The sequence below is a fragment of the Protopterus annectens genome, chromosome 1.part1 (assembly GCF_019279795.1).
Source record: "Protopterus annectens isolate FY-2018-M chromosome 1.part1, PAN1.0, whole genome shotgun sequence".
NCBI classification, from domain to species: domain Eukaryota; kingdom Metazoa; phylum Chordata; order Ceratodontiformes; family Protopteridae; genus Protopterus; species Protopterus annectens.
In genome coordinates, this window is record NC_056726.1 from 464,339,299 (window position 1) to 464,352,316 (window position 13,018).

The 13,018-nt window shown below is 42.7% G+C and overlaps 1 protein-coding gene across 6 annotated transcripts in view; it reads right to left on the reverse strand.

The window, feature by feature from the left end:
- The window catches only part of GALNT2 (polypeptide N-acetylgalactosaminyltransferase 2), a 1,695,325-nt gene that overhangs the window by 1,030,373 nt on the left and 651,934 nt on the right, over positions 1–13,018 (reverse strand). For all 6 annotated transcript variants that reach the window (XM_044076112.1, XM_044076089.1, XM_044076094.1 and 3 more), the window contains one exon: positions 8,964–9,062. In XM_044076112.1, the coding sequence (XP_043932047.1) occupies positions 8,964–9,062 (99 nt within the window). The remainder of the gene's footprint in view (positions 1–8,963; positions 9,063–13,018) is intronic.

The following is a 13,018-nucleotide window of genomic DNA, read 5'->3' on the forward strand; positions in this document are numbered from 1 at the left end:
TATATATATCTACATATATATATATATATATATATATATAAGGAGGGTGGGGGCACCACCCACCTATTTTATACATTTTAAATGGTATACATGGATACTGACAACTATAATGAATACCTCTTTATATTACACAATATATACCCAAACTATGTGGGGGGCTATGCCCCCCACACCCACCAATGTTCCCCCCACACCCCCTTACTATACATACCAACTCCAGGATTGCACTACAATGGGGAAAGGGCATATACCTTTCAACAAAACGAGTTGCAGTCAAGTGAGCTTTCAGTGAAATGAGCATTCAGTCAAGTGTGCTCTGTGAAATGTGATTCAGTCTAGTGAGCTTTCAATCAACTGAAGTAGAGATATACACACACACATAAATATATATATATATATATATATATATATATATATATATATATATATATATATAAATACACACACACACACACACACACACACACACACACACACACACACACACACACACTCACGTTGCCTCACAGCACGAGATTCTCCGGTTTGATTGTCAGTTAGGGTAGCTTCTGTGCGGAGTCTGCATGTCTTCCCTGCGTTTGTGTGGGTTCCTCCCACATTCCAAAGACATGCATCTGCAGTATTTCACTGAAAATAAGTTCTGTTCTACTCAGACTTTCCCAGTCAATAAATGTTAAATAAATAAAATATACACATATATGCAAGGTAATAACTGTTCTATCAACTTTCTACGACTGTAGGAGCAATATTAAAAATTGCTCTGATTTTTGAGCCTTTGCGATGTATTCTTTTTGGCTTTGCAATAATTTATTCAAATTATGTCATCTGAGTACCTATGACATGCCTATTTTGTTTTAGTTTGTTTCTTCCCAAGTTATTACAGTTGCATAGGGTGTTATGATTGCTGAGCTACCATGCAGTTCATCTTTATAGTCTTGTCGGCCCACAGTATGTCTGAACTTTGCTCTCACTCTGTGTCCAGACTCAGTGGATAGTTTTTGGTTGGATTCTGTGCAACAGCTGAGGGTATCAACTTGGGACAGTAGTTATTGTTGTTTCTTCAGTATCTGATGCACAGATTTTAGTCATGGTCGTATGCCTTCTGTGTTGGATCTGCATGTTCTGCTGTCGCACCAGGTTCGTGTGTTTAACTGCTGCAGAAAGTCTCTAAACAAGAGTTACTTTTGCTGACTTACACTGCTTGACTTCCATTGTCAACATTTCAGGTGGAGTCTGTATCTTTTTGCACATTTGTCCCCACCCCCCCCTTATATCAAGTTGTAAAAGTCTGGAGATTCACATGTGGATGTGATCAGGCATCTCTGGCTAGTGACTAGGGCACAGGAGCCCCCCCCCCCCCCGGCACTGCTGTTTGGTCACGTAATCTTGATTTGTATTATTAGCTGTTTTGGTTTACTGTATTGGTGTTGAGCAAGGATCCAGCAAGAATCATGTTCGGGAAAAGGTCAATGGATCAGCAAGAGGCTGGAAGCACCACAATGTCTCTTTAAGAAGTTAAAAGCACTCTACACTTAAAATAACGTATGGGAGAAAAGCTACTCATGGGTGCGACCTGTTCCAAATGCAGATGCCATGGCCAGGTGCACATCCTGTGGAACAACTTTCACTATAAATTGGGATGAGGAAAAGGCAGTGAAAAGCCACCAGAAGTCAGACAAACATCAGCAAAGCCTTCAGCTCCAGAGGCAGAATTTTTAATGACAAAGTTTATTCAGCCACATAGTGCAACCAGTGAAGCTTCCAAAGTGACAGCAACTGAAATGACAGCAGTTTATCATGGAGTGAAACATTATCACTTAAATCAATCTACAGACTGTAGAGGTAAGCTGGCACAGAGTTTTCCCTGATTCTACTTTGGCTTCGAAATTCAGATGTGGGAAGACAAAACCTGAGAGCACTGTAATGAATATACTTGCACCTCATTCACAGAGGTGCTCCCTTCTGCTGGAACTTGGCACTTCCTATTTGTCACTAGGATCAGACGCATTCAATAAAGGAGACAGAAAAATGTTCCCCCTGGTTATTCAGTACTTCACACACAGCAGTGGCACACAACAGAAACTTCTGGATTTCTATGAGGATCATAACCAAAGTGCCGAATGCATCTTTACAAGAATAAAGGACATCCTTGTGCAGAAAGGACTAAAAGTACAGAACATTGCTAGCTATGATGCGGACAGTGCTTCAGTTAATTATGGAAAACACAGGTCTGTTTTTAAACATCTGAAATAGGAGATGCCTCACATCACTGCAGCAAACTGTTTATGCCACATAATACATAACTGTGCAAAGCATGCAAGCAAGTCCCTTGCAAGGTTTGATGTGAAGACTTTGGTTCTGAAAGTACTTACTGAGTTTTCAACATATGCAAAAACTGGCACTGTTGAAGGACTTCTATTCTTCTCTAGACCATGGCTATAAGGAAAGCATGCAGCATGTCGTTATAAGGTGGTTGTCTGTTTCCCAGCTGTGGTGAGCTGTGTGGCAGAATGGTGGCCTGTTATTAAAAGTTATTAGTCAAGGACCGGAGGAGTGTCACCCCTTACCTGGAGATTTGTGGAAACAGATGAGGATGGCATCAGCGGGGATATCTCAGAGGCAGAATGCTACATACATTTCATGCAGTACATCCTGCAGAAAGTCCACAAGTCTATAGCAAAACTTGAAAGCAACACACATTCTACTTCAGAGTTGTGCACAGTGATGGTAAGTCTTAAAGTTAATTGGAGAGGAGGCTAGATGACCAGTTATTCGGTGCTAGAGCTTCATCTGCCTTAAAGCACTTTACTATAAAAATCACAGAAGTTCCTACAGACCTGCTCTGCTATGGCTGAAGTAAAGTACTACCTACAGAAGTGGTTTGACTATGATAATAGTCCCTTTATGCAGGTACTCAGCATCCAACATCATGTAACTTGGCCAGAACTGTGTACAGCTGCAGGCATTTTCAAATTGGATGTGGACACTGAAGAACTTTACTCGAACAACTGCATTTTAACTGCTGCATTGCCAGCCCTGTTACAGATGACTGAGGCATTTGCAAGTGATCACTGAATGACTTATTTTTTAGTAAAGCTCCAGACTGGAAACTGCTTTACAGACTGGTGTAGTTCGCCCTTTAAATTCCCCCCAGCAACAGCTTTGTGGAAAGGGTTTTTTCACTCAGGAGGAATCCACACACTGATACAAACAGAATGCTTGTCTCTCTTGTGAGGGCTGAGTTGCAGGTCAAGCTACATTTTAATAAAAGTTGCCAACATTTTATACATTTGTAAAAAAGTAACCAGCCATTACTTAAGGCTGCCAGATCAAATGCAAAATACAGCTTCAAATATAAGTAAAGACTTTCCAGCAAGAGCAGGCCACTTGCTATAACTTCAATATATATAAAAATTGTGACATGACTACGATTTTTCACTTTCTATACAATTAGTAGTTTTCCCATGCTTGTTTGTCTTTCATCCATTGGTGCAACTTTGATGTACTGCTGTATTTAACCCTTAATGCACTGCTTTGAATGAATTACAGCAAAAAGTTTTTTTTTTGTTTTTTACACTACATCTGATTCAATGTACATTCTGTCCCTTTAGTAGTAACTACATATGGTATTCAAGACTTGTGCTGAAGGGCGCGGGTACTAAAGGAAATGTGCGTGGCTAGATTATGCATGGGGTGGGGTTTGTTTGTCAAGAAATGGCACTACAGAAAGGCGACAACTCTAATACACATACACACAGAGATGTGGCAAATAAACTCTTAGAATGGAGGGAATATTTGTCGGAGAACAAGATAAGAAGGGTAGACCCATTAATAGCCTCAGGTTAACCTTTTACTTCTCTTTCTAAGGGGTGATGGGTGGTTTCAAATGAAAGTGCAAATAAAATATTTGCAACACAAGGAAAATAAGGCTACCAAGTTCATTTTTGTTTCTAAATGTTACTAGTGATGAAAATGACCTACCTCCTTCCACAGACTGTGTTGTTTTCATATAAAAACAGGATTTAAATACAAGATGGACTTAAATGGAAGCGACAACAAAATGCTAAACCAATAATGAATGCATCTTCATTCATAAAAAAAATGCAACTGCACACAAAAGAAATGCACTGTTGGTCAGTTTCCCTTTTTCAGAAAGATAAAAAGTGAGGTCCTCATTACTGGCATCAGAAAATGACTGTGAAGCCCTTCCTCTCACAATTTAAAATTTCCTGTGAGGAATGACATAGGCTCATAGGTAGGCACTACGCTATCTGCCCAAAGACATTTATAAGTCTAGCCGGAATGTGTTGGCTTTCGCCACCCCCTTAGGTTAGTTCCCTGTGCCTCTGTCCAGCAGACCCACTAAAGTGATCCCCGGGGTAAACTTTCCGTTTCCCATCCACTCGTCAAGGTTTCTCTTGGAGAGTGTTAGTGAGGAGCTCTGCCTAACGTACATTGGAATCTTGTTCCAGAGCATGGGAAGTCTCTGGGACAGGAATCTATCCCTCCAGCATGTCCTATTTATTGTTGTGGTGAGGTTAAGATCCCTAGAGCATGTGGCTCGAGGGGATATGGTTTTCTTTAGGTGGAGCATGTCCATCAATTCTGGGTTGGACATGGCCTTGTATGTCAGGCAGAGATCACCTTTGAGTAGGCGGTATGCAACAGAGTACAGCTGGAGCTTCTTCAGTCAAGCTGCATAGGGCATCTGTTTGAGACCAGTGATCCTCTTGGTGAGGTACTTCTGTGGTCTTTCCAGCTGTTGCAGGTGCCTTGTAAGGTACATCCCAAATGGGGCATTGTACTCTATGATGGGTCTGATGAGTGATGCGTAGAGAGGCACAATGACCTCTTTTGATATGGATGCAAACCCTTTTGTGATTAGGTGGGCCACATGGAAGGATTTTCTAACCACTTTGGCAATGTGATTATCAAAGGAGAGATTACTATCTACTTGGGTCCCCAGATCCCTTATTACATCTTCCATATTTAGGGGGCTACCACCTATGTGGTAGTTTGTGGGTACTTTGTTTTTTCCAAAGGGGATGACTATGCATTTTTTGGCATTTACCTTGAGGCCATGGTTTTGATACCAGGTATCTGTCTCAGTGAGACCATTTTGGAGGATGTCTGTGTCAGCTGAAGAGTCAGTTTATAGCCCCTAGTTTGCAGTAGTCTGCGAACTTGGTCAGCCATAGTCCTAATGTGCTTGCCTGTACCTCTGAGAAGTACATGCCGAACAGAAGGGGTCCTAGGACTGAGCCCTGAGGAACGCCACTTGTACCCGGTTTAGAGTCAAGACCTAGCTCCCGCAACTCTTATCATGTGGGCTCTGTCTGTGAGCCAGTTGGCAACCCATCTCGTGATGTAGGGGTTTATGTTCAGGCTGGTGAGGTTGTCTATAATACCAGAATGGGGAATGGTGTCGAAGGCCTTTGCAAGGTCTAGGTAGGCTGTGTGGACCACTTTTCCCACATCTATAGCTTTGGTAACGGACTCAGATTCCACCAGGTTTAGGAGGTATGATCTGCCCTTAAAGCCGAACTGGGTAGGGTCCAGTGTTTGGAGGTTCCCAATGTCTCTGTTAATGAGATCCATGATGATGAGCTCCACAGCCTTGCAGATCAAGCTAGCTATAAGCCTATAGAGAGGTAGTTCCTAGGGTCTGTTGTGGTTCCACCTTTGTGGAGTGGAATAACCGTTGCTGTGCACTACTCTATGGACACACAGCTTGTGGAGAGGCTGAGTTTGACCAGTGTGTTTAAGTGAGGGGTTAGTTCATCTTTGAGCTCATGTAGGACGCAGCCTGGGACACCGTCCGGTCCCATTAATGCTGTGTTTTTGGCTTTGGAGAGGGCTGTTTTAACCTGAGTGTCTGTGATTTCAGGGGCACTACATTCTTCTGGTATGGTTATGGGCCCTTTTAGGGGTGAGAGGGGGGTGAAGTTTGTATTGAACCTGTCTGCCAGGATGTTGGCGATATCGGTCGGTTCAGTATATTTTGTGCCATTCTTCACCAACTCCGAGCAGATCTGAGAATTGCCATTTAGATTCTTGACATAGCTAAAGAATGCCTTGTGGTTATCTTTGAAGTCCTTGGCAATTTTTCTTTCGAAGCTAGCCTTGGATGATTTTATGAGGGATCATAGTTTCTTGCTGATACTGATCAGGGATGTCTTCCCTTCTTGGGATTTTCCTCTTTTCTGTACTACTTTCCTCATTCTATTGTATAGCTTGTTTATGGCAGGGGTCCACCAGACTGGTTTCCTTTTCTTGGAGGAGTGAGTCTTGGTTTTGCTTGGGATAGCACGATCGATGCATTCTTGTAGGTGCCCGTAGAGTGCATTAGTAAGGAATTCTGCAGCTTGGGCAGCGTTATCCTTTAGCATGAGGGATTTGAAACTTTCCACCTCGGTCTTAAGTAACGTGAAGTTTGCTTTTGAAAAGTTTTTCACGGTGGTTTCTTTGACCTGGGGAGGGGGCGGTATGTGGATATCCAGAGTGATTAGTTTATGGTCAGATCTAACCAACGAGGGGTTGACCTCCGGTGTGGAACACTGGTCGCCCATGTTGGTGACGACCAGGTCCAATACGTTGTAACCTCTGTTGGGGGTGCTGACCATTTGATCCAGGGCATTTGAGTTTATAAATTCTACGAAATGTTGGGCAAGGGAGTTACTTGAGTAGTTTTCCCAGTTAATGTTTGGGTAATTGAAATCACCCAATATCAGGGTGTTTGGTAGGACCTTTAGTTTCCCAGTGTTTCCAGAAATGCGGAATGGGGATCCTGGGACATGGTGGGCGATCTGTAGCGAGCTACAATTTGAATTGCAGTTCTGCCCATTGTTAGTTGCATGTGGCTGATCTCTGAAGCATTGTGCTGTGCAACTAACCTGGAGGTGTGGGTATCCTTGATGAATATGGATACATCCCCGCCTTTTGTATTTCGGTCTGGGTTTTGTGGCCAAAATGTTTGATATGAGTTGTAGCCTGGTAGTGCTGGGGTGCTCTCTGGAGCCTTAAACCAGGTTTCTGTTACTGCACATATATCGATTTTCTCCATACTGAGGAGTGCCTCGAGTGCGTGCATTTTGAGATTTAGGCTTCTGAGTAGCATTACCCTCAGTTTATTGTTACTTGTGCTATTTACAGCAGGGGGTTTGTCTTTTGAGCCTTGCCTTAAAAAAGGCACTATGGGGGTGGCAAGAGCCTTGGCCAGTATTAGAAAGCCTAAGGGTAAACAGGTGAAAGCGGTCTCTAGAGAAGCAGCATGGCTTGTCGAGCAGGTCATCCCAGGCTGACAGACACTGGATCACCTTTGAATGACATCAGAAGCTTAGCCAAGTGTTGAAATTGATATTTCCAGGAAAGTAAATAATGTGGGAAGAAATAGCCAGGGAATTGTTATGGCTAGGCTTGTATAGGCCCTAGGGCTGATAGCCTAGTACCAACCTATGAACCTATGAATTATACTGTGGTATCACTCTTGGTGAGGGTAGGATGCTACTCAGGGTCAGGGTCATACCGGCCTGGGCTACGTGATCAGAGAGTTCTTCCATTACTTTTTTCATGTAGTCCAGGGAGGTACGGCTAAGGTCATTCACACCAACATGGACATGTGCTACAAGGAAGAGTCAAGTAAATGAAGCAAGTGTGTTTGTGTACACACACACACACACACACACACACACACACACACAATGTGTTTGTGTGTATATATGTTGCTGCTATCCCTGAAATGTCCTAGTGTGGATCTGTAAGGATGCCCGTTTTGTGCAGAATATGAAAAAATCAAGAATGGTGGAGAACAAAATCCAGACCCAAGACCATTTTCTTTAAATAATGACATTCCAGTATCAACTGCATCAAATCAGGTGAAGCCTTTTCACTGCTGGCTGCAATATGAGTGCCTGTAGTTCATGTGTAGAACATCTATAACCTACTTTACCGTTTATGTAGCTACTGCAAAAATATATAATTTTAAAGGCCCCATGTAGTCTGCCCACATGTCAGCCTACTTAAAATGACACTGCATTCATTAGTGTGGGAGAGTGTCAACAAGCAACAGCATAGCTGCAAATCGGTAAAACAAAATAATGAAAAAAAAACATCACAGTTACTTTTGATTTTATGCTATAACATCTACACAGTACTGCATCTGATCAGTGCAGTTACTACCATATGTACAGAAGCTGCCCTCAAATATGGCTGGATATATTTACTTTAACCAACATGTAATACTGATAACAAAATAAGCTACAAGAAAAACTCAATAAAAATAACTCCATTACAAAACATGAGACGTCTTTTAAAATCATGTTACTTGATATGTGATACAAATATCAGAAATCAAATAATTGTACATACTGTTAAAGTATATAGAAACAGTTCCTATAAGAAAAAAGTTGTAACTAACTTCGGGCAATTCCATCAACATCTCTTCACTGAAACAAGCCATTTAGAACAGGCAGCAGTCTTAGAATTAAGGCTACCACCTGCCCCTCCTTTCAAAGGGCAGTCCTGATCAGTTGCATCCAACAAGTAAAAAAATGTCCAAATATTTTACTGGAAAAATATCTTTCTAATCTTACAGAAAGCTGCAATGCTGTACCTGAAAACAATAATACAGCATGAAAGAATAGCAGCAGCTAAAAGTTCATCAGTGGGTAGTTTGTGACGGTAACAAAATGAAAAAAAGTATTTTTCGTTGGTTGATGGTGTGGTATATGTCTTTGCGTTCACAAGTACAATATGACTTCTAACAATGCAAGAAAATATCTCGCACTTAGTGCGAGAATCACATTCTCAATTTAATGATGCTGGGTATTATTTTTTTATTTTTTTTCATTTTTGATAGTCTTTCAGGTATTCCAAGCCTGACACCTGACATTATCAGTATTAGCACATTACACTGTACTAAGAAAAATTAACTCATTAATAAGTCAAGCAGTTGAAACTATTACCTTACAACAGTTCGGAGTAAGGCAGACCTGGCTTCATTATGAAATGTGATTATCACGCTGGTTGCTGGTAGGTCTGTGCGCCACTGCTTTCGCCGACAACTGTTCAAGGTTAAAAGGTCAGAGTGAGTGAAAAGAATTAGCACCATTACAACAGTTTTATAAAATAAAAATGCATACAAATATTAAACACACGGCAGACAACATATATACCCGAGTAAATCATACAAAAAGAAGAAATTTACATGTAATTGGAGAAATTTGTCTGTTAACCAAATTACAATAACTGCTTATTAATGTCATTATGTAAAAAGTGCTTCTGACTGTTAATTTCTCCAGATTTTCTCTGGTGGCCTCAAATGAAAATGGACCTAACCCAGAAGCACAAGCCATCCAAAAAATCAAAACACATTTGCCAATTTGGACTACTGAATGCCTGGCTGATTTTCTCTGACAAACAGAGGCATATGCCAATATGGACTACTAGGTGTCTGCTTCCTTCTGTCTCACTCACTTTCTCTGACACAGAAAACAGCTGCTATATAGACATAAGATGTCCTTTTCCCCAGCAGACAAAAATCCAATAAAACAGCAAGAAAGATGTTCAGCTAGAAACCTGGTACAACAACAGCAATGAAGTCAAAGAAGGGACTGCAGTCTGTTTCAAAGATTACAGGGAGTTCTCTGTAGAGCAGATGGAAATTAGAAAAGTACAGTTGTGTACACTTACCATAAATGTAGATGTTCGAGTGTACTCACTGTTGCAGTCATTACATTTGGGTTATCTGCTTGCAGTAGCCCTCAGTCGGCCTGATTAACAAAGTCTTGGGTCCTGCTTCAGTTGCTGTCCCTTCTTCCATGACATCAGGTCGTCAGGGGTATAAAACATGCAGCCGAAACCATTACATCAGTTTTTCTTGTCCCAGATGTCAGGTGCCCCCCAATGGGAAGCAATTAAATCTATAATACAAGGATATATCTCCAACAAAAAAGCAAATACACCAAAAAGCTTTTTGAGCATAGTAAATAAGATTAGAGGTATAGCCAAAAGAAGAAAGGGGGGCTGGAGGGAGGGTAACCAGGACTGCAACAGTGAATACACACGAACATCTACATTTATGGTAAGTGTACACAACTGTACTATGTTCTTCATGTTTCACTGTTGCAGTCATTACATGTGGGTAGATTCCCAAAGCTAAGGTTGGGAGGTGGAATTTAAATAGAATTAGGACCAGCTATAAGGCCCTGCAAGACTGCAGTGGCAAAAAACAGCTCTGGATCCAGAGAAAATTGGCAAATGATAATGCTTGGTGAAAGTATGTACAGAACTCCAGGTTGCAGCTTCTAGGATGTCCCTTGTAGGGACGCCCCTGAGAAAGGCTGTACAGGTAGATGCAGCCCTGGTTGAATGGGGTCTGATGCCCTGTGGGATAGGTTTTCCATGGTGCTTTATAGCAGAAATGAATGCAGTGGCGTATCCATTTTGAAATTGTTTGCTTAGAAATAGCTTTCCCCTCTCTCCCTGCAGCAAATGCCACCAACAGTTGTTTGGATTTCCTTTGAGGTTTAGTCCTGTCCAAGTAGAATCTAAGTTGTCTGTGCACATCTAAGGATTGCAGTATCCGTTCCCCTTTGTTCTGTGGGCTAGGAAAAAAGGTAGGCAAATGAATGGACTGATAAAGAGCCACACTTGATACCACCTTGGGCATGAAGGAGGGATTGGTTCTGAGGGACACCCTGTCCGCATGAAAGACGAAGAAAGGCTCTACTGCCATAAGGACCTGTAACTCAGATACTCTTCTTGCAGAAGTGATTGCTAAAAGGAAAGCGGTTTTCCAGGAAAGGAATTTTAAATCTGCAGAAGCAGCTGGTGCAAAAGGAGGAAGAATGAGTTTCTCCAAGACAAAGCTAAGGTCCCAGGCTGGAGTTGGAGCTCTCCTCTGTGGCCTTAAATTTTTGGCCCCTATGAGGAACTGCTTGAGCAGTGGGGGTGAGAGAAGAGGGGAGGCTCTGTGCTATAATGAGCTGAAATGGCTGAGGTATGAATTTTGATGGAGGAAAATTTGTCTAACTGATGGTTCTGGGGGGAGGCAAACAGGTCTATATCAAGCCCTTATGAAGCATCTCAGTCAAATATTGTAGAATCTGAGGTAAATTGGGCACTGCTGCGCTCATCCCTTGAGATTGGTTCCAGGTACAAAATCTTTTCCATTTTGCAGCATATGATTTTCTAGTACAAGGTCTCCTGGCCTCTAAAATGACATCCATCACTGATTTACTGAGGGGTGGAAAAGAAGACATTAGATAATTAGCCAGGCTGCTAGGTTCAGGGTTTGCAGCTGAGGGTGCAGAATCTGGTTCCCCTGCTGAGACAACAGGGAAGGAGTCCGAGGCAGGTGCCATGGGGCCAAGCGTGACACACTGCGCAAGAGGGGGTACCAGTGTTGGCGTGGCCAGTCTGGTGCAATTAAAATCGTCCTTGGCTTGTCCTGTTTGACCTTTAGTAGTACCTTGGAGAGCAGAGGCAGAAGAGGAAAGTCATAAACGGATAGGTTTTTCCAGCTGAAGGATAGAGCATCCACTTTCCAAGCTAGTTTGTGGGCAGTCTTTGTGCAAAATTTGTCTAACTGATGGTTCTGGGGGGAGGCAAACAGGTCTATATCTGGGCTCCCCCATTTGCTTGTCAACATGCAAACATCCTTGGTTCCAGTTTCCACTTGTGTGGGTCCATGAGGTTTCTGCTTAGTCCATCTGCCAGTGTATTGAGTTTTCCAGGCAGGAATTGAGCTTGTAGATTCACTTGGTAGCTCAAGGCTGTGTTCCACCATGCCATGGCTAGCCTGCAGAGGGGGTAAGGGTGTGCGCCCCCCTGCTTGTTTATGTACCACATGACCGTGGCGTTGCCTGTCTTTACCATTAGTTGTCCTGAAAGAATGTGGTCCTTGAAGGCTGTCAGAGCATTCTGTACAGCTAACATTTCCTTTTGATTTATGTGTAGGTGCATTTGACTTGGGTTCCATTTGCCCTGAATGGACTTCCCTGCCAGGTGAGCCCCCCCATGTATATAGTCTGATGCATCTGTTAAGGGTTTGGGAGGCAGGGGGTAGTGTGAATGATAGTCCCATGTTTTGGTGGCAGGCCTCTGCCCACCAAAGGAACTCTAGGCGTAGACAAGGTATGATAGGAATCATAGCTTCTAGATCTTGTGGATGTTGGCACCATAAGCCTTTGAGATACCACTGCAGTTTCCTCATATGCAGCCTTGCATATGGAATCAGAAGAATGCAGAAGGCCATGAATCCAAAGGCCTGCAGTATTTGCCTTGCAGATAACTGGGTTTTTGTGGCCACTTGTTTGAAGTAGGTTGTCAAATATGTCCGTTTCTCTGGCGTGAGGAAAGTCATCTGGGAAGTTGTATTCAAGCTTGCTCCCAGGAATATAATTTGTTGACAGGGTACCAGGTGTGATTTCTTTTCGTTTATGGTGTACCCCAGACAAGTCAGTACCCTCTGAACAAAGGCCAGATGATTCAAAAGAATGTCCTGTCGTTCTGCCTGAATTAGACAATCATCCAGGTATGGATATATTTGAATATTTCTTTGCCTGCAGAATGCAATGACTGGAGCTAGGCACTTTGTGAATACCCTGGGCACAGTAGACAAGCCAAAGGGCAGTGCAGAGAACTGATAATGCATGCAGCCTGCTCTGAAGCGTAGGAATCTTCAAGATTCCCTGATTGGGATATGCAGGTAAGCCTCTTTTAGGTCGAGAGTTGCCAACCAGGCATCCTTGCCTAGCCTAGGAAGTAAATGGTGAACAGTCAACATCTTGAATTTTGGAATGTCCAGAAAGGTGTTTAGAGTAGACAGGTCCAGAATTGGACGCCATGATTTGTCTTTTCTGGGTACCAGGAAAAGTCTGGAATAAAAACCTTGTCCCTTTTCTTCTTCTGGTACTAGATGAATAGCCCCCATGTTTAGGAGGGAAAGTACTTGTTTCTGAGCCTCTGCCCACCGATTTGTGGGCAGGCCTGGCCACCGTTTGGAGTTGGCAGCGTG